Below are 24,245 nucleotides of genomic sequence, written 5' to 3' on the forward strand. Positions count from 1 at the left end.
ATAATATTAAACATACAAAAATTTAATTTAGATAATATTTATCATCTAATTAACATTATTTTTTTATTTGTTAGGATATATTTCTTAAATTAGTAATTTTAATTTATAATATTATCAAGATTATATTAATTTTAGATTTATCAAATTTTTAGTACTTTTTTTAAAAATAATTATCAATTTAAAATTCAATTTGGAATTATCAATTTAATTTAGTTTTAGAAAGAAATCTTATATATATATATATATATATATTAAAATTCCTTATAGTTATCAACCACGTTCTCTTTCTCTCTTTTTAAATTTTTTTTTAAATTTTTAATTTTTTATATGTTACGTTATGTTGAATCATTTTTTTTTTCATATGACCTTTTTTTAATTCCAATTTTGATGGGATAAAAACAAACACATTAATTAGATATCTTTAATTTCAATAAGATTTAAATGAATTATATTTCAAATGGAACTCTACCAATATATATAACCCTATATATCCTTTTTGGAGTGAAGTTTATTTCAATATGTAAATGCCTAAATCCCATGACAATACAGGTATGCATTCTTTCTTCTTTTATTATTATTATTTTCATTTTGTTTATTTTCTTTAGTGTTATTATTGGTTTTTTGTCTTCATGTAATTTTAATTAATGAATTCAAAACATTCAAAAATATTGTCAAGTTTCTAAAGGCTTCTTCTTTGTTTTTGTATTTTGTTTTTATTAAATTGATTAGGTTTTGTGTATTGGTTGCCTTTTGTTTAAACTAATTTTCTTAACTTTGATCTAATTTATATGCTTAGGGTTAGGGTCTTAGAATTAATGATTAAATATGGTTAGAATTAATAGATTAATTTTAACAATTTTCTTATTTGATTTTTATGTTACATCAAATTATCAAGATGTTCTACACATGTATTCTTGAATTATTAACTTTAATTTTAATTTATAATATTATCAAGATTATATTAATTTAGATTTATCAATTGTTTAGTACGTTTTTTTTAAATAATTATCAATTTAAAATTCAATTTGGAATTGTCAATTTAATTTAGTTTTATGAAGAAATCTTACCCCTTATTTTAGTGAGATAATTATTTACACTTGATAATATTTTCTTTTATCTTTATTGAATCTATTAAAATATATAATTATTTATACATTTATTTTATAAGTTTTTTCATAAAATCGTGCAATGCACGACCTATAACTAGTATATATATATATATACCTTTTATGATACCTTAGTTTCACACAATATGCATCAATTATATAACTTAAAAATAAAATATTAATTTATTTTTATTATCTATTCCATTATCTAATTTTAAATAAATTAATTTTTTAAAAAACTATTTACATATGAATTTAGAATAAATCCTACGTCGCACGGCACAGGTATAATACTAGTATATTTTTAAAATAGCATAACAGGAAAAAGAAAAAGTAAATATAAAAAAAATAAAAAGAAAAACCTTTTTTCACTAAACGGCAACTCGTTTCATAATTGATATTCAACGAAGAGTTATTGCCACGTCACCATCTTCCTCTAAAAATTAAATTCCTTCTTGAGTCGAGTCGAGTCGAGCTCGTTATTATTACTTCCGATTGCTAAGAAGAAACTCTTAGAGTCTCTCAACCATCTCTCTTTGCCCCAGATCGATTCGAGGTAAGCTCTTTCTCAGATCAAATCTCAGCCGTCTCTCTCTTTTATTTCCATTTCTCACTTCAATTTCTCTCTCTGTTTGGTTCCCGAGAATTCGATAGAAAACATTAGAAAAAAAAATAAAGTGAGAAAACCGAAATTCTCTGTTTGGTTACTTTTTAGAATAAGCTCAGACTTTGATTTAGCTTCTGTTGGAGTGAGATTTCCTCAAACTCAGATCTAAGACTCCATTTTTTTTATATGTTTCGTTAGTGATTGAATTAGTTTCTAGTGATTCTTTCTGTGATTTTTTTTTTTTTTTGGTACATGTGAATTTAGATTTGCAGATCTGAGATTGGCGTTGCATAGATCTCTTAAATATGTGTTAGGCTTTGTTTGTTTCCTAGGAAAATTTCTTTCATTGAGGCTCTGTATATGGAAATTGTACTGTGAGTCTAAGATCCCATTACCTGAAAATTGCAATGTTGCAATTCTCTCAATATTGTGAATAGTTGCACAGTACTCTGGGTTTGATTTGGAATTCCCAATTTGGTGTGTTGTGAAATCTGTTTCATTTGTGGGTTTATGGAATTGGTATTATTTGTAATAAATTCAATGATGAATAAAGAATTAGACAGCGGAATTGGAATGTGGGTTTCAATTCCAATTCAAAAATGCTTGAGTTGTGTGTGTGTGTGTGTTTCATTATATTATTTGGGTTATTCTTGGTTGAACTTCTTATTTATAGTGTAAACCGGATTTTTCATTTTGTAGGTGCTTGATATAACCTTTATCGCTGCCTTTTTCAATTGGTGGTTTCTGGTTCTTATTTCTCAAGAAATCAAGATGGTAAAGGCTTTGACCTCTCTTGGTGTACTTTTCTCATATACTGTATATCTCATTGAATCTAGAAACTTTTGCTTGCATTGTATTATTTGGTCTATGTATTGGAATTGATACATTCAAGATTATGCAAGATTATACATGAAAGATCCTTTTTTGGCTCTCTTTTTTGCTAGTTTTTTCCTTATCTTATGTTTGTATTCTGAATGAAATTGTGGGGTTTGAAATTAGTCATTTACAATAATTCAGTACTTGTTATGAGTCGAATCTCTTTACAGAACATTTCATTGGCGCTTTCTTGAATGTTGTTGAATTTTTGAATACCTGAATCTTGATGTTAATAAATATTTGTGTTGCCACAAAATTATGCATGATCTTTAATACCATGATTGATTGATAGTTGTGTGAGTTCATATAGTAATATTTGATCTGGATTTATCAAAAAAGTAATGAAAAATTCATGATATACTGATAAAGGATACTTGAATGTTTTATTTAATTAAAGTAGCCTTTTCTGTTACCAAAAAAATATATACTTTTTTATTTTGTTAAAATTTTATATGCATGCTTCGTCCCCTAGAAGAGGGGGGAGGGGAAATTTGAATTAGTGACATTAGATTGATATTACTACCAGTATTGCAAGTGGTTGATTAAGCGTGCCATATCTGACCCTTATACAAACTCGAGATATTATCGATAAATAAACAGATTGAATGTGTATATATATAATATTCAAGTTAGACATACTGTGTACAAAGGAAGGATGTCCAATTTTCTTTACTGCACTTTATATGTACAAATGTAATGCTCTAGTTCCTTTATTGAAAATAAAAGGCAAAGGCCACGTTACTGCAGTTTTTATATTTTAAGCTTGCTCAATCCCAAGATATTAGCTTTTATCATTTATATCAACTATGTTCCAACATGGAGTGAGAAGTCATGAACTTGCTCTAATATCAATATGAGAAGTAGCCTGCTGTTATTTTGATTTCTTTACTTGTTTAATTGTTTGTGATAGTGCTGCTAAATCACCTTTTATCTGTGATATAGGTTGTTCTTGCTGCTTCCATTGTAGGCAAGTCTGGGAAAGGTGAGTCTTTACTTGTTACTTACACTTAACACATTTTTTATTTTTTACTTATCAAAAAAAAAAATCTCTTAAGTTATATTATGGTTTTTTGTTTTTTTTTATGACACTTTAAATATACATCTCCCCAATCATTCACATTGATTTATAATGTTTCTATGATGCATCTCATGAAACATTAGTAGAAGTAGTAAAAAAGGACATGACAATTAAGGAAGTATGCTCTGCGACGTGCAGCTAATCTGAGTGAAGTTCTCCTATGTCATCAAAAAAAAAAAATAAAAAATTAAGGAAATAATTGAGAGTATAACTTTGGACAAAATAGAATGGTAGAAAAGAATAGATGTGACTGACCCTGATTAGCCTGCTGAGCATTTATCTTTCTACTTTTATTTTATTAATGTTTATTCTTACATAATTTTATTTTTTGGCAGTGCTGGTTTCTAGGCAGTTTGTGGATATGTCTCGTATTAGAATTGAGGGCCTTCTTGCAGCTTTTCCCAAGTTGGTAGGAACAGGAAAACAGCATACATATATTGAGACAGAAAATGTGCGCTATGTGTACCAGCCCATCGAGGCTTTGTACTTGCTGCTTGTGACAAACAAACAAAGCAACATCCTTGAAGACTTGGAGACTTTGAGGATGCTCTCTAAGCTTGTATCCTTTTCTTGACGGTTTAATATTATCTTTCAATTTCCTAAAATTAAACTTGTTTGTTTGTTTGTTTGTTTTTCTTGTTTGTTTGTTTTTTTTGTTTTTGTTTTTTTTTTTGTTTTTGTTTTTTGTTTTTTTTGTTTTTTTGTTTTTGTTTTTTTTTTTTTTTTGTTTTTTTTTTTTTTTTTTTTTTTTTTTTTTTTTTAAATTCTAAGATTGCTTTCATCATTGCATGGATGTAGGGATTTGCTTCTCTTGATCCTTTTTTTGTGCCTGGCATGTTCATACCTCTCATTCCTTCACAAGTGTGTGATGCATACCTTTTTTTTTCCCCCTTCATTTTAGGGACTGTTAGTTTCATCAATATAATTTGGCCCTTTCCCCATGGTTGCATTGATAGGCCACCCGTAGAAACCTAAACTTTCTAGATTGCCCCTAACATGAATATATAATATTTGAAATCATAAACAAATCTGTATCTGGGGAAAACTATCTTAGAGAAAAATAATGATATTTTGAGACTATTAATTACACTAGACCATTAGAGATCCTAAATGGTCCTTAATTGAATTTTGACCATTATTCTAGACTTATTTTCTCCCTGCATTTTATTTCCCTTGAGCCTTGTGTATTTTCATCTCTTCCAGCATGCCACAGCAACTTCACTTCCAATTTTTACAATTTCAGAAGTGAGGTTTCTGTGGCATGCTGATTGCTTTTTAAGAAATTTACATCTGAGATGCTAATAAAATAGATTGATGTAAAAAATGTTGACAGAGGAGTTGAGTTTATTCCTTAAAAATATTTTAGGTACCTGAATATTCTTATTCTCTAGATGAAGAGGGTATATGCAAGACAGCTTTTGAGCTGATTTTTGCTTTTGATGAAGTCATCTCTCTTGGGCACAAGGAAAATGTAACTGTTGCACAGGTTAAGCAGTACTGTGAGATGGAGAGTCATGAAGAGAAGTTGCACAAGCTGGTATTGCAGAGCAAGATTAATGAAACTAAGGATGTTATGAAGCGCAAAGCCAGTGAGATTGACAAAAGCAAGGTAGGTTTTTTTCCTAATTATCTTCCTTCTATTAATTTCCTTTTTTGATTAGATCCGTCCCTTATAAGATTCTTGTACATATTCTGCAGATTGAGAAGGGCAGAGGTGATAAGGGAGGGTTTATGTCTTTACAGTCGATGGGCTCTGGAAGGATTGAGAATAACTTTAGTGATATGAGCATATCTGGCGGTGGTGGTGGTGGTTTTGGAAGTGGTTCTGGGTTTGGATTGAGCACTGATATTGAATCCTTTTCTACCAAGTCAAAAGGTTTGTGCTTATTTGTCTGCATGAATTCTGCAAAAATGCCCCACTTTTTATCAGTTGGGGATGGTGTTGATGTGTGGTACATGCTTAAGTTTGTGTGGGTCACCTATCAGTATATGTTGTAAACAAGTAGGTCATACTTTGTTCATTTAAAATGGTAGGTATGCATTAACCTCTAGAAGCAAGGATTTTGATCCAAGTACATTTTTTCACTGTGATCTTAACGTTTCCATTGGCTTCTCTTTGTGATCTTAGGTCTACCTTTTCTGGAATCTTTTTTATCATTATTTTTTTTAGGTTGGATGCATATTTATGAGTTTAATTAGAATACTTCTGACAATGTCTTCCCCAATCCTTAGGCCGTCCACCTTCATCAGCAACTGCTCCTCCAAAAGGTTTTGGCATGCAGCTTGGTAAATCTCAAAAGACAAACCAGTTCTTGGAATCTTTGAAAGCAGAAGGCGAAGTCATTCTCGAGGATGTGCAGCCGAAAGCTAGTCAGTCCAGATCAGCTGCTCCACCTCTAACTGATCCCATCACTTTGACTGTTGAGGAGAAACTCAATGTGACACTGAAACGAGACGGTGGAGTCAGTAACTTTGATGTGCAGGGAACATTGGGTCTCCAAATTCTTAACCAAGAAGATGGGCATATCCAAGTTCAGGTACTCTGTGTGTGTGTGTCTGTCTCAGTGTTTGTGTGTTTATGGATGCCTGTGTTCATTATCTTAGTATTCTGTTACTGTAATATTATTGTTTGAACAAAGTTTGGCTCCAAAAATGTTTGGAGCTGTATTCTCCAACCCATTATGAGGCGATTTATAAGTCTATTTATGTGTATGTTTTAAACAAGTCACATGACTCATTAACAAAGTCATGTGACTAAAATTACACATGGATGGTCTCTTCAATAGCTACATAGTGAGTTGGGAAAAAAATAGCTCCGAACATGTTTTGAGCCAAATGTTTTCCTTATTGTTTATAGTGAAATTAACTTAAGCATGAAACTTCCTCAAATGACTAAAAGTAGAAACAATCACCAGTAATAGGAAATTGGGTATACTTTTGGTTTGTATTTTAAACACTATATGGTCCTCATCATGAGAAACTTCTATAGTTGCATTTTATTTCCAGATGTTAATTTGTAATGTGTTTTCTGCTATATCTGTTTTAAGAATCTGTTTCTGGTGCATTATGTGAGCAATCAGTGGTCGGCATTACACTTTTTCTTCATTGCATTTATGTTTTTTCATGCCTTATTTTACAGATTGAAACTGGTGGGAATCCAGGCATCCTTTTCAAAACGCATCCTAATATGAACAAAGAATTATTTTCCAATGAAAATATTTTAGGCCTTAAGGACCCCAATAGGCCTTTCCCCACTGGTCAGAGTGGTGATGCAGGAGGTGTTGGTCTTTTGAAGTGGAGAATGCAAACCACAGATGAGTCGATTGTGCCATTGACGAGTGGGTTCAAATCTTACACTTTTCATCTTCTGTGTGTATTATTTGTGTTGTATGCTTTAAATCTTTACATGAATCGGTGTATGTTGCAGTCAACTGCTGGCCCTCTGTTTCTGGAAATGAAACTTATGTCAGCATTGAATATGAAGCTTCATCAGTGTTTGATCTGCGAAACGTTGTGATCTCGGTACCTCTTCCAGCTCTTCGGGAGGCACCTAATGTCAGACAGGTTGATGGTGAATGGAGGTGAGAAATTCAATTTTTTTTTAATAGATTATTACTATAACTTATAGGTTATGGATTCCTTGACTAAAGGTTTCGTTGTCATCTAGTATTATGCGATGTGTGCCACGAGTTTGAATGCTATGAAATACTTGTAGGTTTTACAAGAATGTTCAAAATTCATAATTATGGTAGCAGAGATTTGATTGACATGAAATATTGTCCAATGCCAAAATCTTCTTTTGTTACATCAGATTGAGAAAATATTGTTAAAATTGTATAATTTTTTAATCATTAGGTGGATTCAAAACATTGTAACATATTTATTTTCCTTTCCTTTATCTGCTATAATTACTTTATGTTTTTCTTCAAATGAAGCATCATGTATTCATTGCTTTTGACTTGCAGGTATGACTCAAGAAATTCCATTTTGGAATGGTCTGTACTTCTTATTGATGACTCAAACCGCAGGTCTGTAAACCTCGGATGCCTTTCTTCTCTTCAAAACTTCCCATGTTATTAAAAAAAATCCATGTTATGGATATCTTATATACTGGTACTTATGGTTTGTTCTATCTCATTATTGAATCATTGACAGTGGATCGATGGAATTTGTCGTTCCCCCAGCAGATTCATCTGTGTTTTTCCCCATTTCTGTGCAATTCTCAGCTACTAATACATTCAGTGACCTGAAGGTTTGCCTTTCCTTTTTATTTGATGTTCCGATTTGGTATGGTTTTAGTCATGGTCATTGCTACATCTGATCTTTTAGATGACCTTTTCTATTGGATCAATCTTAGTCAGTACACACTGGTAGGCCTTTGTAAAAGTACTTTGTATATAATTTGTCTGTTTTTATTTCATGAATCTCTGGTCTGATGCAAATATAAGGTTGAACCTCTTCTGAACTCTCTGAGTGAAAATTAAAAGATTCAGTTTCTCTTTATCAAAGACCATCTTGCATCAGTGAAATTAGAACTATATGTAAATTCTTTGTTGCATGAAATTTCAACCTCAACATATATGTTCTCAATGAGTTTCTTGTAGATCTTTATTTTCAATGGTGCCATTATGAGAAATGGCACCATTTGCGTGGATAGCTTCGTTTTTTCATTTGCTTTTTCATTTCTCTTTGAAGTACTATTTGGGGCAGTAGATATGTACTTTTAGATGCTATTAAGGAAAAGTTGGAGCCATATCTCCACAAAGTGTCTATGTATATATGCTAGTGGTTTTCTTTTGATTTGCTGATTTCATTACTGCCCATCACCTATTCTTCTTTACATTTGAGGCCCTTTATGAACTTTTCAAATATAAATTCCTTGTGCAGGTTTTGAATGTCATCCCCATCAAGGGTGGAGCCCCTCCCAAGTTTGCTCAAAGGACACAGTTGATTACAGACAATTACCAAGTGGTGTGACATGTTTTTATATGTTACTGGATTATGAGTATTTCAGCAGTTTTCTTCCATTTTTGAGATCTGTGATGCTGGACTTGTTATTTTCACTGATATGAACCTCATTCTTCTCAATTTAGGATGCTTATGTGGGTTCTTTCTGGTTCCTACTTTCTCGGTTGTTGTATATGTGCGACTCATTCTGCATTCCAATTCTGTCAAGTCCAGATTCTGTGAATCAATTTTTTGCTATACAGTGTTACAAACCTAAGCAATTTTGTCGAGTTCATCTCCAAATCTTTATTCTTCAAATTATTTTGCCTTCTTCCTTTGTTCAGCTTTGTCCTAAATTTGAATCCTTGTCTATTGCAGCTGACATACTGTGAGTACGATTGAACTAAATAAAAATGCACAAAAGTCAAAACATGGATCCATTCGTTGAATATTAATAATCCTCTTAAAAGAAAGTATTATCATATGTTACTATGAATGTCAACAATCATTCTATCTACTTCTCAAAAGTAGTCGTGGTGTTTACATTTATGGGAAATAGAAAACCTAAATTACTCAATTAGTTCATGAATAAGTTTGAGATCGTTCGACAAGAAAATGAACCAAGCTGGAAGATAATCTAGCTTGACAATGAGTTTGAGCTTGACTTGTGTTTGAAATAAATATAAATAAACCAATCGTAAATTTTTAATGCTCGATTCAGTTTGACTTGTTTATAGCCTTATTCTTAATACACCCAAAAAAGGGATTTTATTTCACAGAAATTTAAATGCTGTCATGTCATGTGCCCAATTATAACCAACAAATGATATACCCCAACATAGAAGGGTTGTTTGCAATCTTTGGATCCATGGTCGTTTGTTTTTGTCAAGATTCTTAGACCTGGATTGGATCGGAAGGTCGGACCGTGAAAATCGAAAACCAGATTGAAATCCCATTTTTTAAGTATAGAGAACCGGGCATATGTGGCAATTCTGTGAACCTCTAAAACCGAGGTTAGATTGTATAGTTCATGCAGAACTAGTGGCAAGAATTGTGTGGTCCAATCCCTTAGCAATTTTTTTTTTAAGTTTTTTATTTTTATTTTTTATTCATAAAAACAACTTAACACAATTTTATTTTACTTAATTAAATTATCCATCTCTTACAAAGAAAAAAAAATTCATATATATATATAAATAATTAAAATCCTTCAAAGATATTCAACTTTATTTCAAAAATTAATCATAAATTTTAATGTTTTCATGGTTATTATTTTATTTTATTAACTTTCTTATTTAATTATTAAATATATGCTTGAAAATCATTAAATTTTCCTCATATATATAGATATATTAGTCAATTTTGCTAGTTTTATAAATTTAATATCTATATTTAGGCTTTAATTAATTATTAAATTAATTATGACATCATCACGATTCGATCTCAAAAACCTTAAACCTCTCCCTTTTATGGTTCAATAAAACGGTCCAGGTCTAAACACCTTTGTGGGGGATTTTTCCGTGCACACTCAGCTCATTGTCCGCTTTGGGGAGCTAAGCCCGCACGAATTTGTCCTCGTCCTCAAGTGTGGGAACCTTGGATGGACGGATCTTTAGGCCAAGGGCTTGCCTTGTAGCATTTTACACCGCATCCTTGGAGTCCCACATCGGTTAGAGAAGCGCCCCACGAATGCCTTGCTCCAAGGGCTTATAAGGCATGCGTGGGGCGCTTCTCTAACCGATGTGGGACTCCAAGGATGCGGTGTAAAAGGCTACAAGGCAAGCCCTTGGCCTGAAGATCCGTCCATCCAAGGTTCCCACACTCGGGGATGAGGACAAATCTATGCAGACTTGGCTCCCCAAAATGGACAATGAGCTGAGTGTGTGTGGAAAAATCCCCCACAACCTTGGTTTTTGTTAAAATAGCAAATGTTACCGTTCATAATGTAGCCTCTTAGCAATGTCTTATATTGCTATGGGCCATCATAATTTCTAGCTTGCCTCCTTGGAATTTTGTTAGTCAAACCGTTTTATATACAAAAACATCGAACTTTGTAAAACCCAAATGTTTTGGACCAGTATGATTGTTTTCAGTAACTTCTAAAATAAGTAAGTCAAGAAAGTTCTATTTTTCTTTTATTTTTTTTATGGGAAGAAATTTTTATTCATTAACTATATTTGTATCAAAGTAAAATATTTCTTAAAATGGTTCTTAGAATGGTAAAACATGTTGCGTTACACATCATCCAATGTGACAAATTTTTTTTTTTTTTTTTTTTTTTTTTTCTCTCAAAAAAGTGACGAATGTTTTATGATTCTATGAAAATAAAACATTTGTCACGATACACATCATCCTTAATCCAACGTGACAAGATAAATAACCTATAGAAGGATTACATTGGCATCTCAATGTATACCCACTAAGCTCAAGCCGAATACTAAAATGTTTGTGATTTAAACCGAGCCCCCTCCAACATAACCCGACAATTTGTCTAGTGCTACTTCTTTCTTTGCTAATGGTGTTTGCCAATTAGAGTCATACCATGTGATCAACAATGATAGCTCCTTAATTTAGACTCTTAACGTGTGTTAGCATAACTTTAGACTCTTAACCTTGTGTTTGGATAGAGAGAGATGGGGGAAGAAAAGAGGAGGGATATTAGGTAACTACTTGTACAAGTTGTACTCCTCTCCCCCATCTCCCTCCATTCCAAACATATAGGGATGTGTTAACTTTGACAATCAACTTAAAATTTGCTTCAAGTAGAGGTGAGTGCAGAAACCATGGTAAATTGGTATTAAGCAAAACACTTCAAATATTCTAATTGCATCTCTTGTTGGATGATTGCAAACAATCATTATCCACCCTCAACAAATAGCGTTTCTTAGGTCATCATGAAATTGAACTCTTGCACTTATCTTCAAGCAAAAATGGCCAATTTGCAAGAGAAGACTTTGTAATCAACGATAACATCTAAAGGGTGTTTGTATTTTGTTTAGGCTGCGTTTGTTTCGGTGGTAAAGGAAATCAAGAAAACGTTTTACACCCTTGAAGGTGTTTGGGTGCGCATGAAAATTTGGTCAAACTGAAAATAAATTTCAGTTGACAGTAAAATAGAGAGCCTCACACATGAAAACCAATTACACTTTTATTTTACCTTCAAATGATTTCCGGACTCACAGACACCCAAAGAGAGAGAGAGAGAAAGAGCAAGAAGAGAGAGTACAGAGAGTGATCTAGAAACACAAACAAGCACAATCCACCTGAAGCACATCCTTGCCGGACTCTCACCTAGAGAAAGAAGACCTATCCCTCAAGCCGAGCAAGGAGAGGGTAGTCCGCTGACCCATCCCTCACCCTCACCGATCCATCCCACTCAGCGACCCATCCCACTCCGCCGACCCATTCCTCATCGTCACCAACCCAGTGAATGACCCACCCTTGAGCCAATCGAACTGCCATGAGCAACCCACCCCTGAGCTGATTTGTCCACTGTGTGAGCAACCCACTCCTAGATCGGACCACCCAGTGAGTGACTTTAGATCGAGCTGCCACCTTTAGATCGACCCACCGTGTCCATGTCACCACTACCGTCACCACCAGCAAGTCACCCACGAATCGATCTCTCTCTCTTAAGTCCCTCTCTCATGATTGGTCTTGGGATTTTGATTTTTGTTTCTTTGATTGTTTATATATTTTGATTCTCTGTAATAATATATGTTTGGATCCTAAGAAAATGTGAGAAACATGATAAAAATGAGTTTTCTAGAGCATTTTTAGGAACACAACCAAACACTAGAAAATATTTTCCAAAGCATTTTTTGGAATGCAACCAAACACTTGAAAATATTTTCCTTTCCCAAAAATATTTTCCCCTGCATTCATTTTACACTCAAAATTTGATTTACATCGAACCAAATGCAGCCTCAGTAACAACAGCCCTGGCATCACACATTCTACTCTCAAAATTTTTTTTTCTCTATTAGTGTTATTTATTAAATTCATTTTCTAATAAAAAAAATATATGGATGCATGTTATACCAAGTAAGAATATACCAGCCCATGTACTCAAACCTGACCTTGGAGAAAGTATCTCCTAAGCCCGTTTTATGGAATGTGTTACTCAAGCATGCGAATTCCACATTTGTAGGACGCATAATTGTGAGATGCCCGTTCCATGAGCTGGCATATAGGATAATTTTCATTGCCCCTATGGCTGGACCAATCATTCCAGGATATAAGGTCATCAATTCCCAAGAAATAGGGGACAAAGTTTATAAACATGACACCAAATAGAATATAAGTGATCTATTGTCATATACTCATATGGACTTTTTGATGATTTACCAAATTTTATATAAGAAAATCCTTATACCAAAAATAATTCCATTGCTTCATATCCATAAACTATTGCCTCAAAAAGTAAAGCCCTTATACATGGAGTTACGACATAAAAATGATTGGTAGAAAAATTATCTTGTGGAGTAGTAAAGCCAAGTGAATCAAATAGTCTAGAATGACATCATTTAGTAGTGATAAGATTGAATGTATTAGCCAAGAGCCTTATAGCTCAAATGACTAGTATTTTTAATGAAAACATCTATGTTTTAAATTTCTCTCTCCTATTGTAACTAATGAATTATAAAAAAAAGATAGAATGTATTAGTTTTTGGTTAGGATATAATATGCGTATGTTGCATGTTGAGCATAAGTTTGAAAATGTTGCAAGTAGGTATTAATCAATGAGAAACTTAACCAATTAAAGTTAACTTCCTAGTGTTTCTAATGAAAACTTTTCGGGTTCAAATCTTTCCCTCATTATAACTGTCGAGTTTACGAATAAAAAATAAAATCCGATTTAATACTTTTATCTAATATTAATATTTTGTACATAACATGAATTTTATTCACAAAGCTTCTTAAAAAAAGATTTATTAAATGTTTTATGTACTAAAATAGTAATATAATTAAATTTAATCCTAAAAAAATCAGATTTAAGAAGAATAAATGTATAATATATAATGAAGAACAAAGTTTTCACCATTGGTCGGATGAATTTTCCTCCAAACTAGTTTAGAGACAAATTTTTTCCTTTAATAATGTGTTTATAACTATGTTTTATTGTAGGTTCTAGTTAACTCAACTGGTAAAATCTCTGATGGTTGTATAAGAGATCTGGGGTTCAATCCCTGCCTACACCAAAAACTGATTGGTGTCTTGGTCTAATGATAAAGAGCTATCATCAGGAGCGAACGCCATAAGTTGAAACTATCTCTCAAAAAAAAAAAACTATGTTTTATTATTTATTTATTTATTTTTATGTGTGTACCTATGTTATATAATTAAAAATAAATAAGAAGACGAAAAAAAAAATTGTTACCAATTTAGCAAGAGCAATGCTAAATACACCAAAAAAGAAGAGGAGAAGTTGATTACATTTTTGTTGTCAATGTATTGGTTTTTATCTAAGTGCACCAATATGTCATTTTTTTTTTTTTTTTTGAATTCAGAGAATTACTCATCCACCAAAAATAAGCAATACATTCCCAAAAATTCACAAACCCCTGAGGCAAGGCTACTTCAGACATTTCAACCGGCTGAATACAATCATAAATTCATATGGTAAATAGAGATGCCAAATCTGGACCGTTGGATGAAATCAGGTGGTGTACTGTACATTACAAACTCCATTTGCAAATTACAGTCGCTCTGCGACCTCTGTAGCCTATACCTGTTTTTTGTTGTTTGGTGTCGCGTTGTTCGAGCTTTCTTCGCTAAGCAGTGATAGTGAACCCTTCTATCTCTCTCTCTCATTCATCAAGGTAACTAAACTGTCTTTGTATATATTTATTTATATATATATATATATATATAATTTTTTTTCCACTTAGATTAGATCCATTCACTCATTCATTCCTTTTGTTCGATCGTGTTTGGTGTTTTCCGATTGGGTATTCATAGAGCAAAACATTACGAGTACAATTTAGATTTAAAGGGGTTTTTCGTTTGTGTGTGGTGTTGGTTATTGTATGAGATGATTGGACTTTTTCTAATGTTTTAAGATATTCATTTGCTTGTCATTCCGATTTGGTTAAATGGACATGGAATTAGAAATAAACGGTTAGATTATTTTATATGGAAAAATTTTACATGGGTCCCGTTTGATTTCCCCAAAAATGGGTTTTTTTGTTTGGTTGCTGGGAAAAAAAAAATGTAATTAGAGAAGAATATGAACATGGGTTTTATTGTTTTTCTTATTTATTTTTTTTGTGGATTGGATTTTTCGGGAAATGGGGATTTTTTCTTTGTTGGATTGATGGGGAAATAGGAGTAAAAATGAAAGAGTAGAATTGTTTTTATGACTAAGTTTTTATGCCCAAGAAAAATTGACAGGTTTTGAGAAAGTGTTATATTGAGGCACAAGGGACCTAGATTCTTATTGTTGGAAAAATGTTTCTTTCTTCAGTTTTGTTTTGATGGAAATTCTTTGTGGGTTTAAAGTTTTTTCGTAAAATAAAAAAGGAAAAATTTTAGAGTGTGTAATGTGATAAATCATAATTGAGGCGTTTGGGGGAAATGGCTTTTCTAATGTTTTGTTTTTTGCAGTTCCTGTGTAGCAAATGGCGATGAGGAAATTCTACAGCGAGATCAAGGGCCTGAAGGTGAAGGAGGTGCCTGGACATGTGAAGCCGATGCTTTCCATCAACTATGTGAAGAATGCATTTCAGAGATGGCTGGACAACTACCATGCCAAGTACATTCAAACCAGCTCCGTTGAGCCACTCTTCCATGTCTGCTATGGTGGATTGATCTTTTCCTACCTGGTTGCACTCCCTGAGGAACGCCGCCACCTTGAGCACCAGGAGCATGCCAAGGAGCATGGAGGGCACTGATGATCAATTTATTGCAGGTGCTTACTCGAATGAGTAATTATGGGGTTTATTTTATTTTTATATTTTTTTGGTGATAGATATATGTGATTTTTGATTGAAGGCAAGTATTAAATCATTGATACTTAATTTTTGGGTTTTGCTGGTGTTTGTGTCTATTTTAGGAGTACTGTGATGTTTTGTTGCTTTGATCATTGGATATTATTGACGAGGTATAATGATATTGGATGAATGCATGTTTTTAGTAGAAATGTTTGATTATTGTATTTTGTTTTATTGGTGGTTTTTGAATTTGTGAATGTGGATTTTGTGACCTTGTAGAGAATTGCATTTGGTGGTGTTGTAGCTGGATATTGTAAATGCATGTTGGATATGATTGTCAATAATTGATTAATGACAAATTTAAATGGGTGATGGCATATATATACACATCTTTAAGGCCTGTTACTTGGGTTGTCATCATACCATTTGGACAAATGAGGGAGAAGCTTCTTAGGACATAAGTTTGATCTATTTAAGCTTTAAATTCAAGAAGAAATGCCAAATATATTCTCACGTGTCCCATGTTTAGTTTCTAGGTGGAGAAGAGTCCATTTTAGATTCTTTGCATTGGTTGACAGATTTTGATCCTGCAAGCGAATTCTGTTTCCAAAGCATTATGTTAGTGTTAGAGCCTCTAGATTTGGGCTCTACTTACAATGAGAAAGGAATGAACATAAAAGGGAAAAGAAATGGGCAGATTTTGACAAAGTACTGAAGTAATCGTGAATTACTTGTTATTTTGCTGCCCAAGATGAGTTATAGACAAAGAGAGCAATGGTAATGTGTAAGGATTTCACAATATCAAAAGAAGGGGAGAGCTGTTCTTAGAAAAGAAAAAAGTTGGTCTGCAAAGGCGATGTGAATAATGTTTCTAATACTTAGAGAACTTGTTAAAATTGACATTTAAGTTTGCAATATTAGCATGCTGCATGCTGAAGACTGTTCAGGTCTTTTCTCTTTCCCCTCGTCAAGCTAGGTTTAGTGCACACTGGACCTTACGTAGACCATTTCAATGAGTTATAGCCTTCTTCTTTTCCCCTGCTAAGCTAGGTTTAGTGCACTCTGGACCTTACCCAGACTATTACAATGAGCTATAGCTCAATTAGCACTTACTTTTCCCCTGACCTGTTCAGATTTTGCAGGAATAAGGAGGCTAGTGTGGCTGAGCTTATGAAATCCCCCAATGGTGTCCTTTTTTGGGATGTGAGTTTCTTTAGGGGTGTGCATGTTCGGGAATTAGAGGCTTTGCCAAGCTTCATGGAATCCATATATGGTTCTTCTATAAGGGGGTTTGGTGAGGATAAGATGTGTTGGATTCCTAGCAAAGCTAAGGGGTTCTTGGTGAAAGATTATTATAGAATTTTAGCTGGTCCTTCTATCTTTGGTTTTCCTTGGAGAAGTATTTGGAAGCAGAAGATTCCCTCTAGAGTAGCATTCTTTGTATGGTCTGCTGCCTTAGGGAAATGCTTGACGATTGATAATTTGCAAAAAAGGAAGGTGTGGATTTTGGATTGGTGCTACATGTGCAAGAGTAATGGTGAATTGGTTGACCATCTCCTCCCTCATTGTCCCATTGCCATGGATCTATGGTCTATGGTTTTGGGGTTATTTGGAGTATCTTGGGTTATGCCACCTACTGTTTTGGGGCTGTTAGGGTGTTGGCAAGGCATCTTTGGTCGTCATCAAAATGGTTATATATGGTCCATCATTCCTCATGGCTTAATGTGGTGTCTTTGGAGGGAGAGAAATAGCCGTTGTTTTGAAGATATTGAGAGATCTATTCCGGACCTCAAGCTTTTCTTTTTTAGAACTTTGTTAGATTGGTTGTTTGCTTTGCAAAACAAATCTTTCCCTTCTTTTTTTGTTTTCCTAGGTTCTTGCAATTTTTGTTCTTGATTTGTTGTCCCCTTGTTCACTCCCTGTGTACTAGGGTGCTTCCTTTTTGATATCAATATATCTTATTACTTATCAAAAAAATAATAATGGGATGGAGGGTGAGGTTGTGGGTTCAAGACCCACTGTATGTGTGTAATTTATCAGTAAAGAGAAGGAAATGTGTTGTAATTTATAAGAAGCTAGTTAGAGAAAGTGTTTTGTCTTTTGGTTACTGTTGGTAACTATCCCTGGAAATCCCTTTTTTAGATGTCAATTATCCTCAAATATTATTTATCTTGGATTTCTCAAAGATTCAATAACACTTTAGTGATATTCTATATTGTTTCTTATTTACAGCTCAAAGCAATTGTTTTGAATTGTGGATTACAATTCCATTAAGCCTTTAGTACTTGGTTCAATGACCTTGTGTGTGTGTGTGTGCACGTGTTTGTTGAATTCCCTTATGTTTCCATTTCTGGTATTTTCTTTGTCTTCGATTTATATTTAACTCAGTTCATTCCTTTTGTTAGGGGTGTGGGTAAATGCTGGTTGTCAGTTTAAGTACATACGACTTGCTGTCAATTGGCATTGAGGATGATCTGAAGCTTAAGGCTCACCAAAGTAAGGGTTTTTGGAATTTAGTGCTAGGGTGAGGGTGGGATTGTGTGGGCCCCAATCAAGCCTAGCTGAGCCAAGTGTTTGGCTCATGGGCTTAGCTTGTATAATAGATTAGTGTTTTCAAGCTCCACTTGAGTTTTAATTAAGTCTAGATATGCTTGTTTAAACTTGGCTTTGCCACTGCTGAGCAATCTCTAGATAATTTAATTAAGTTGCTTGAAATTTTCTCAAGTCCTCAATGAGTTGTCTGGTTTTGATTTAGTATTCCAGAAGTCATAGTGGAAAAGATGTTATGATGTGCAGTTGATAGCATCATCATGTGAGAGGTCGTGTTATATTTGTTTATCATCACTTTATGGCAGCTTTTTGGTGAGAAAATGCTTATATTTATTTGGCAGAGGATGTGTATTACTGCTAGAAGAGTTCTTCGTTGTTATAACATACTAAACTTAAATTTTTTTCATATCCCTAGGGGCAGTATAATCAGCTAGGGACCTTGCCTCTTATAGTGTGGAGTCACTAGTTCGAATATCCCCTTCTCCCTCCCCTTTTGGCCAAATCTTGTTCTTGAGCCTTATTTGATTTTGAAGAAGTGATTTTAGCTTGGTCATTTACTAAATTAGAAGCTTGTCATAAAGATAGTCCTAGGCATTCAGCATCTCAGTTTTTTATGCAGCTCTAAGATTAATTTTGTGCCTTGATTGAATTTTTAAATATCTTGTTAGTGCTCCATTGATCAAAAGAGAGAAGTTAAGACTCGTAGAGATGTTGACTATTATGGTTGTGATACATCTTTATCTGAAACATGTCTATATCATTTGAAATTTCAGTGTAAAAAGAATGGAGAAAATCTGTATTTGTAGATGCATGTTCAACAAATAAATTTTGATAAAACCAAAGAGGTCTATGATATGCAACAGTAGAAATATGTCTCCATTAGTCATTATAATCAAATGAACAACTAACTTGGTTTTCATGCCTTTTACTTTACTGTGACAGAAATCATTCTTATTTCAGTTCTTTCACTCATGTTTTGTTTGGCTTGTTACAATGCGTGTACTTGATACTTTTTGTTTCTTCTATGTGCAGGTTCCCCAGTCTTGGTTGGGAGACCATTGAAATGCTTATCATTCTTTGGTCTTGATATCTGGAAATTGTTAACAGAGAAATACTGTTCTTAATTGCATGGCAGCATTAAGCACAATAAGATCCACATGAACGATGTTTACAGTACTTTATTATTTTAGTTGGATTGTTGAAAAAAATGTGTATCAGGGGAATTATGCTTTGTTACTTTATTTGTTTTGATTGCTGAGTCCTGTTGATTAGATGATATTGTCTTGTTGCTTCTGTTGTTACATGTTTTATGTGGGGTTTTTAAAACATTCTGCCAAAACTTGTATTTTGGATTTTGGTACTAAGTGGTGATTTGGAGGTAAGAAGTATTTACGGGTATGGTAGTTCAGTCAACAAGACGCTAAACAGGTAGTAAAATTGTTAGAGAAAGTATCAATGAAAAGCAAAAAATAGGTAGTGATGTTTCTGAGTTACGTTGAGTGCTAGAAATTGAGTATAACTAATGTGTAGCTTTCTCATCTTTCGGCCTTGTTCTGGTGCCTGCTCTATTATGGCAAAGAATGGGAGTGCTATTGGCCTTATTTATATTCGTATACATTTTTTTTTAATATAAAAAAGAATAGGAATTTCATAGAAAAAAGTACCTAAGTACAATCTTAATTCACGGGATATATCATATATGTTCGATTAAAAGACCCCCCAAAAATATTAGTATAAATAAGATAACTCTCCATTCTCAAACTCAAACGAGCTGCTTTGTGGTTAGGTCATTTATTTTTTCGCAAATGCACTGCATTGATCATAAATGAATGTCTTCCTAAATTTTGGGGTTCTCTCTGGGGAAAGAGAACAGAAATCTAAAATACATCTTAGTCCCGTCAGCTTTGATTGTGGTGTCTTTGGTCGTGGTCTATGGAGTACGGAGATTCAAACGTTAGGATTGCTATATCGTTCGTTCAATATGCTTCATAATTTACAATTAGCTCCCTAAATATTCTAACTGTGATAAATTTGATCCTTCCTAGTTTTAATTTACCATAAAATTCTATAAGATAAATCCTCTATATAATTAACATTATAAATATGTGCAGAATTTTTTTTTTTAAATTTATTAAATTAATTTATTTTATAATTCGATAATTAAATGAGGGATTTAGATCCTTTAGACGTAAGTTTGTGTCTCTGGCAGGTTTTCCATTTGTTTCTAGCCCCGAGACGTCGTTGGACACAAGCCTAGTGCCATGAGATCTTCCCTTCAAATTTGCGATTTAAAAAAAAAAAAAATTTAAGTTTTTAAAACAAATTAAAAGAATAAAAAAAATGTTCCATGTAAATTTGTTTTTTGTTTTTTGTTTTTTAATAACTGATGTGGCACGATTGTTTTAAAGTTTTAATTAGTGGAATAATAATATGGCATCATTTGAACCATTTATTTTAAAATAAAATGTCTAGATTAAAATAACTCTAAATGGTAAATTTTCCTAAAAATTCTAGAAACTAGAGAATTTGAATCCTTAAATAATGGGTATTTGAATCATGCATGTCTTTTTTGGAAACATCAAAGAGGTGCCAACATGTTGAGTTACAAGATACTTAGAAACACGTCAAAAGCTTTATGATCTACTTATTCTCATGGGAAAATTAATGATGGTTAGAATTCCCTCTTGTTAAAATAAAAAATAAAAAATTCTTATATATATATATATATATATTTTTTTTTTTTTTTGAGGGGGAAGGTTCTTATATGTTAATAAGCCATTCCCTTCAAAATTCTACGGTAATAATTTATAGTAATCTTTCTTTTTCATTCTTTAATAAAAATTTATTATAGACATTTTCCCCCGAAACTATCCTAGCATAAGACACAAAAGGTGAGAGAAAGGCGGAAAGAAAAGGGGAAAAAAAAAAAGAAGGAAAATTGAGATGTCAAAACAAACTTTTCTTACATAATTTCCCTGAGGCTTCTCTATGGTCAACTCCCTTTAGAGAATGGATGCCTTCAGTTCCTGGTTCCTGCACGTCTCAAAAAATTGGGGGGGAAAAAAAAAAGAAAGGAACGAAGAAAATGTCACCAAAATAGGACCAGTCTTTCAAGCTAAAGCTGACCATTTAGAGAAATATTTCATTTTCCACTTACCAAAATAGACATTTAACTTTTAATTTAATGAACATTGAACATTATAAAATCATCTTCTTGTAAATTTAAAGGCTATTTCATAGGCTGCATAGTAATTTTTATATATATAGAGAGAGAGAGGTAAAAATGTGCAAACTAGGTTCAAGATATTTCAAAATTAAACAACTTGGTCCCTAAAAACAACTTAGTCTCTAAACACTGCTAGGTCTGTTAGTCTCTTTTCTCAACCGTCTTAGAAATCAAGTTGGTTTAAGGACTAAATTAATCAATTTTGAATTTTTTTTTTTGGTTAAATTTGTTGAAATATTTTAAACCTGATTGATATTAGCTCAAAACTAAAAGTATGTTACTGAAATTTACCTTTATTAATTTATTACATGCCAAAAAACCAGGTAATACGGAATTAATAAACAAATCTAGCTTTTTCCTTGTTTGAGTAGTGAATTCCACTAGAATTTGTACCAAAGAAAACTTTGGCAAGGAGACAAAAATATTGTCCTAGCAGACAAAGGGGGAGGAAGGACACCTTTGCATGAGAACGCTATTTCCGAAAAGGCAAAATTAGTCTATTCCCAAAGAACGAATAGCGCTATATATTTTAGTGTAATTGTCCTGTGGGGTTCTTTAGGCATATGTATTAGGAACTTTTGGCATTATTTAATTTCTGAAAGTGTATTTCCTTTGCGTGTTCTTTGTCAACTTTACTTAATTGAATGCTCTGGCTTCTCCCAAGCCCACGCGGTTCCCAGTTAAGCTAAGGAAAATGAGTTCCAGCTGAGCTATCTAAACAATTTCCATATGATATAATATCACTAGAAAATTATAGTCATGAGCAACACTTTCTGAGCTTTTGGGACTAGTGTTCGTAAACATTTTCCAAGAGATGGTAAATTGATCTTACTTTTGAAATTGAGGGAGCCTGGTGGTTTTGGCATATTGGGAACTGTCTCATCAGTGTTTTTTCCCTGCATCTTACTTCAAGCCAACGATTTCAAGAGATCCATCAAATGGAAATTTACATACCAGTTATGATTTATGAATGCTTCCTATATTTAGTTGATAATCTAATTTAAATGGTATTACAAGTACAAAATTCGTAAGATCCACTATTTGTAAACTCTTTTTAAGTGTCTAAAATTCCTGTAATTAATGTGAACATGACAAATAACTTTTATATGTTCAATTGTATAGTAGGAAGTAGGAACTAAAAAATTTCAAATTAATTGCTTAGATGCATTTAGTAATAATTTATTCCAACATTACTTGACCTCTTCCTTGAATCTTCTCAACAATTTTATTCTTCTAGGTATGCAACTTTTAAGCTATATATATAATGTATTATTTACTCATTCTTCTTCATCAAACCCTAGACTCTGAGCCATATCACTTAGTAAAAAGAAACTTGAAATATACATCATTTTTCTCGATTGAAAAAAAAAAAAAAATGTTCTTTTCTAAGAAAACTCTCTTCAACACTGCAAAGGTGGTGATACTTGTGTTCTTGATTTTTAATTTTATCACCACACCTATTGAGGCTGCTAGGCCTAGGCCTAGGCCTTTGCATGACATGAAGCCAACACTTGTTGCAAACAAGGCACGATTTCTACAAAATCAAGAAACACTTCCTATTTCTAGCCCTAACCCCTGCACTTACATCCCCGAACCCGGTAAGGGACATTGCCATTAATGAGCAAATGGAGCTTTTCTCCTTTTTTTCACATGTAAATTCCACCATTTACCAGCGTTCAGAATAGTAGTATTAGGATACAAAAATGTCCTTGCAAAGTCCGCGGAGAGAGGAAGAAAATTTACCATGTCACTAGTGTTCCACCTTTGCATGGGTTAAACGCTACTTGATTAGTTTGGAAAGTTTGTTGTGACCCATTGTCGCCTACAAATTCAAAGTTTTTTTGGTCTCTCTTCGTCGTTTTTATTTATAACACTTATGTATGTTATTGTAAAAAGTCTTGTAATTTATTGATATTGATTAGTTTCATTTATGAGGAAGATCAAGGTACAAATCTTCCCTCTTTACTATGTGTAATAGTTTATAAATAAAAAAAAGTTTACTACTATGTTGGGAAAATTCTTCCTATCTTACTTTAAAAAAAATGATTTTATCTTCTCCATTTACTTTAAAGTGTAAAATTTTAGTCATTAATGAATTTAAAGGCATGCATGGTAAGTTCAAGTTATAGTTTAGTGGTAATGATATTTTTTTACAGTGCCCTATGTTTATGATTCGAATCCTATACCTACTCCTTTCCCCCTATCTATCTATCAAATAATAAGAAGGCATGCATGGCATTATTTCATTTAAAGTCTTATCTCGTTAAAAAGAATATATTATTGATAATTGATTTAAAATGACATGACATTATATACACATTCAATTTCGTGGAAAACTAAATCATCACCCTTAACTTCAGTTGCCCAATCCATGCTCATTTGTTTGACATCTTTGGCACTCAGACACATTAACAATGGATATCCACCTTAGGAACACCATTCATCCGAAAAAAGCTATTTGGCAACATATAAACTTAGTCATTCGTTGTAAGATCCTACTTGTCCAATTATCAGGACGATCACTTTCCGATATTAGCATAATTATAAAAAGGTTTTATTAACGTATGTCTTAGGTATAAGTTAGTAAACCATTTAAGGAAATTTTTTATGGAAAAATAAAAAAGTAACTAATTAATTTGACAGTTTTTTCAATTTTTCATAAAAAAGTTTCTTATTAAGAATGGTTAATGCATGTCCTTAGGACATACATTAACTGGACCCATTATGGGTAATGCTACAGACACAAACTATTTTATAATATTTTTACAAACTGTTGATGTGGTTTTAATAATTTTCAAATAATTATTTGTAAACATAAATGTGATGTTAGTAGTGGATCTATATTATAACTAATAAGAATTTATCACATTAGCAGTTTGTAAAAATGTTATAAAATAATTTGTGATTGTAGTATTACTCTACC

At 32.9% G+C, this 24,245-nt stretch overlaps 2 protein-coding genes across 4 annotated transcripts; both read left to right on the plus strand.

Annotated features, from left to right (window-relative positions):
- The first annotated feature begins 1,560 nt into the window (after nucleotides 1-1,560).
- Nucleotides 1,561-8,904, plus strand: LOC115968837 (coatomer subunit delta-like). The gene is made up of 12 exons (XM_031088349.1): nucleotides 1,561-1,662; nucleotides 2,413-2,487; nucleotides 3,532-3,571; nucleotides 4,003-4,226; nucleotides 5,034-5,276; nucleotides 5,366-5,543; nucleotides 5,900-6,204; nucleotides 6,807-7,005; nucleotides 7,095-7,248; nucleotides 7,633-7,695; nucleotides 7,823-7,919; nucleotides 8,555-8,904. The coding sequence occupies exons 2-12, from the start codon at nucleotides 2,485-2,487 to the stop codon at nucleotides 8,642-8,644; spliced, it is 1,596 nt and encodes a 531-aa protein (XP_030944209.1). The 5' UTR covers nucleotides 1,561-1,662; nucleotides 2,413-2,484; the 3' UTR covers nucleotides 8,645-8,904.
- Nucleotides 8,905-14,279: 5,375 nt separating this feature from the next.
- Nucleotides 14,280-19,427, plus strand: LOC115966227. 3 transcript variants are annotated; one of them, XM_031085472.1, is made up of 3 exons: nucleotides 14,280-14,436; nucleotides 15,221-15,524; nucleotides 19,129-19,427. In XM_031085472.1, the coding sequence occupies exon 2, from the start codon at nucleotides 15,235-15,237 to the stop codon at nucleotides 15,505-15,507; it is 273 nt and encodes a 90-aa protein (XP_030941332.1). In that variant the 5' UTR covers nucleotides 14,280-14,436; nucleotides 15,221-15,234; the 3' UTR covers nucleotides 15,508-15,524; nucleotides 19,129-19,427. The 3 variants fall into 3 exon arrangements, with proteins under 3 accessions (XP_030941332.1, XP_030941334.1, XP_030941333.1); XM_031085474.1 differs by lacking the exon at nucleotides 14,280-14,436 and adding an exon at nucleotides 14,542-14,565; XM_031085473.1 differs by lacking the exon at nucleotides 14,280-14,436 and adding an exon at nucleotides 14,567-14,590.
- The last annotated feature ends 4,818 nt before the right edge of the window (nucleotides 19,428-24,245 follow it).

This window comes from Quercus lobata, chromosome 11, assembly GCF_001633185.2.
Source record: "Quercus lobata isolate SW786 chromosome 11, ValleyOak3.0 Primary Assembly, whole genome shotgun sequence".
Classification (NCBI taxonomy): Eukaryota; Viridiplantae; Streptophyta; class Magnoliopsida; order Fagales; family Fagaceae; genus Quercus; species Quercus lobata.

Bases quoted from the DNA above. Each gene is read 5' to 3' on its own strand.
- LOC115968837 (XM_031088349.1), top strand. The intron at 4,227-5,033 runs GTATCCTTTTCT...AAAATATTTTAG, and splicing joins TGAGGATGCTCTCTAAGCTT to GTACCTGAATATTCTTATTC. The intron at 6,205-6,806 runs GTACTCTGTGTG...CTTATTTTACAG, and splicing joins ATGGGCATATCCAAGTTCAG to ATTGAAACTGGTGGGAATCC.
- LOC115966227 (XM_031085472.1), top strand. From the start codon at position 15,235: ATGGCGATGAGGAAATTCTACAGCGAGATCAAGGGCCTGAAGGTGAAG.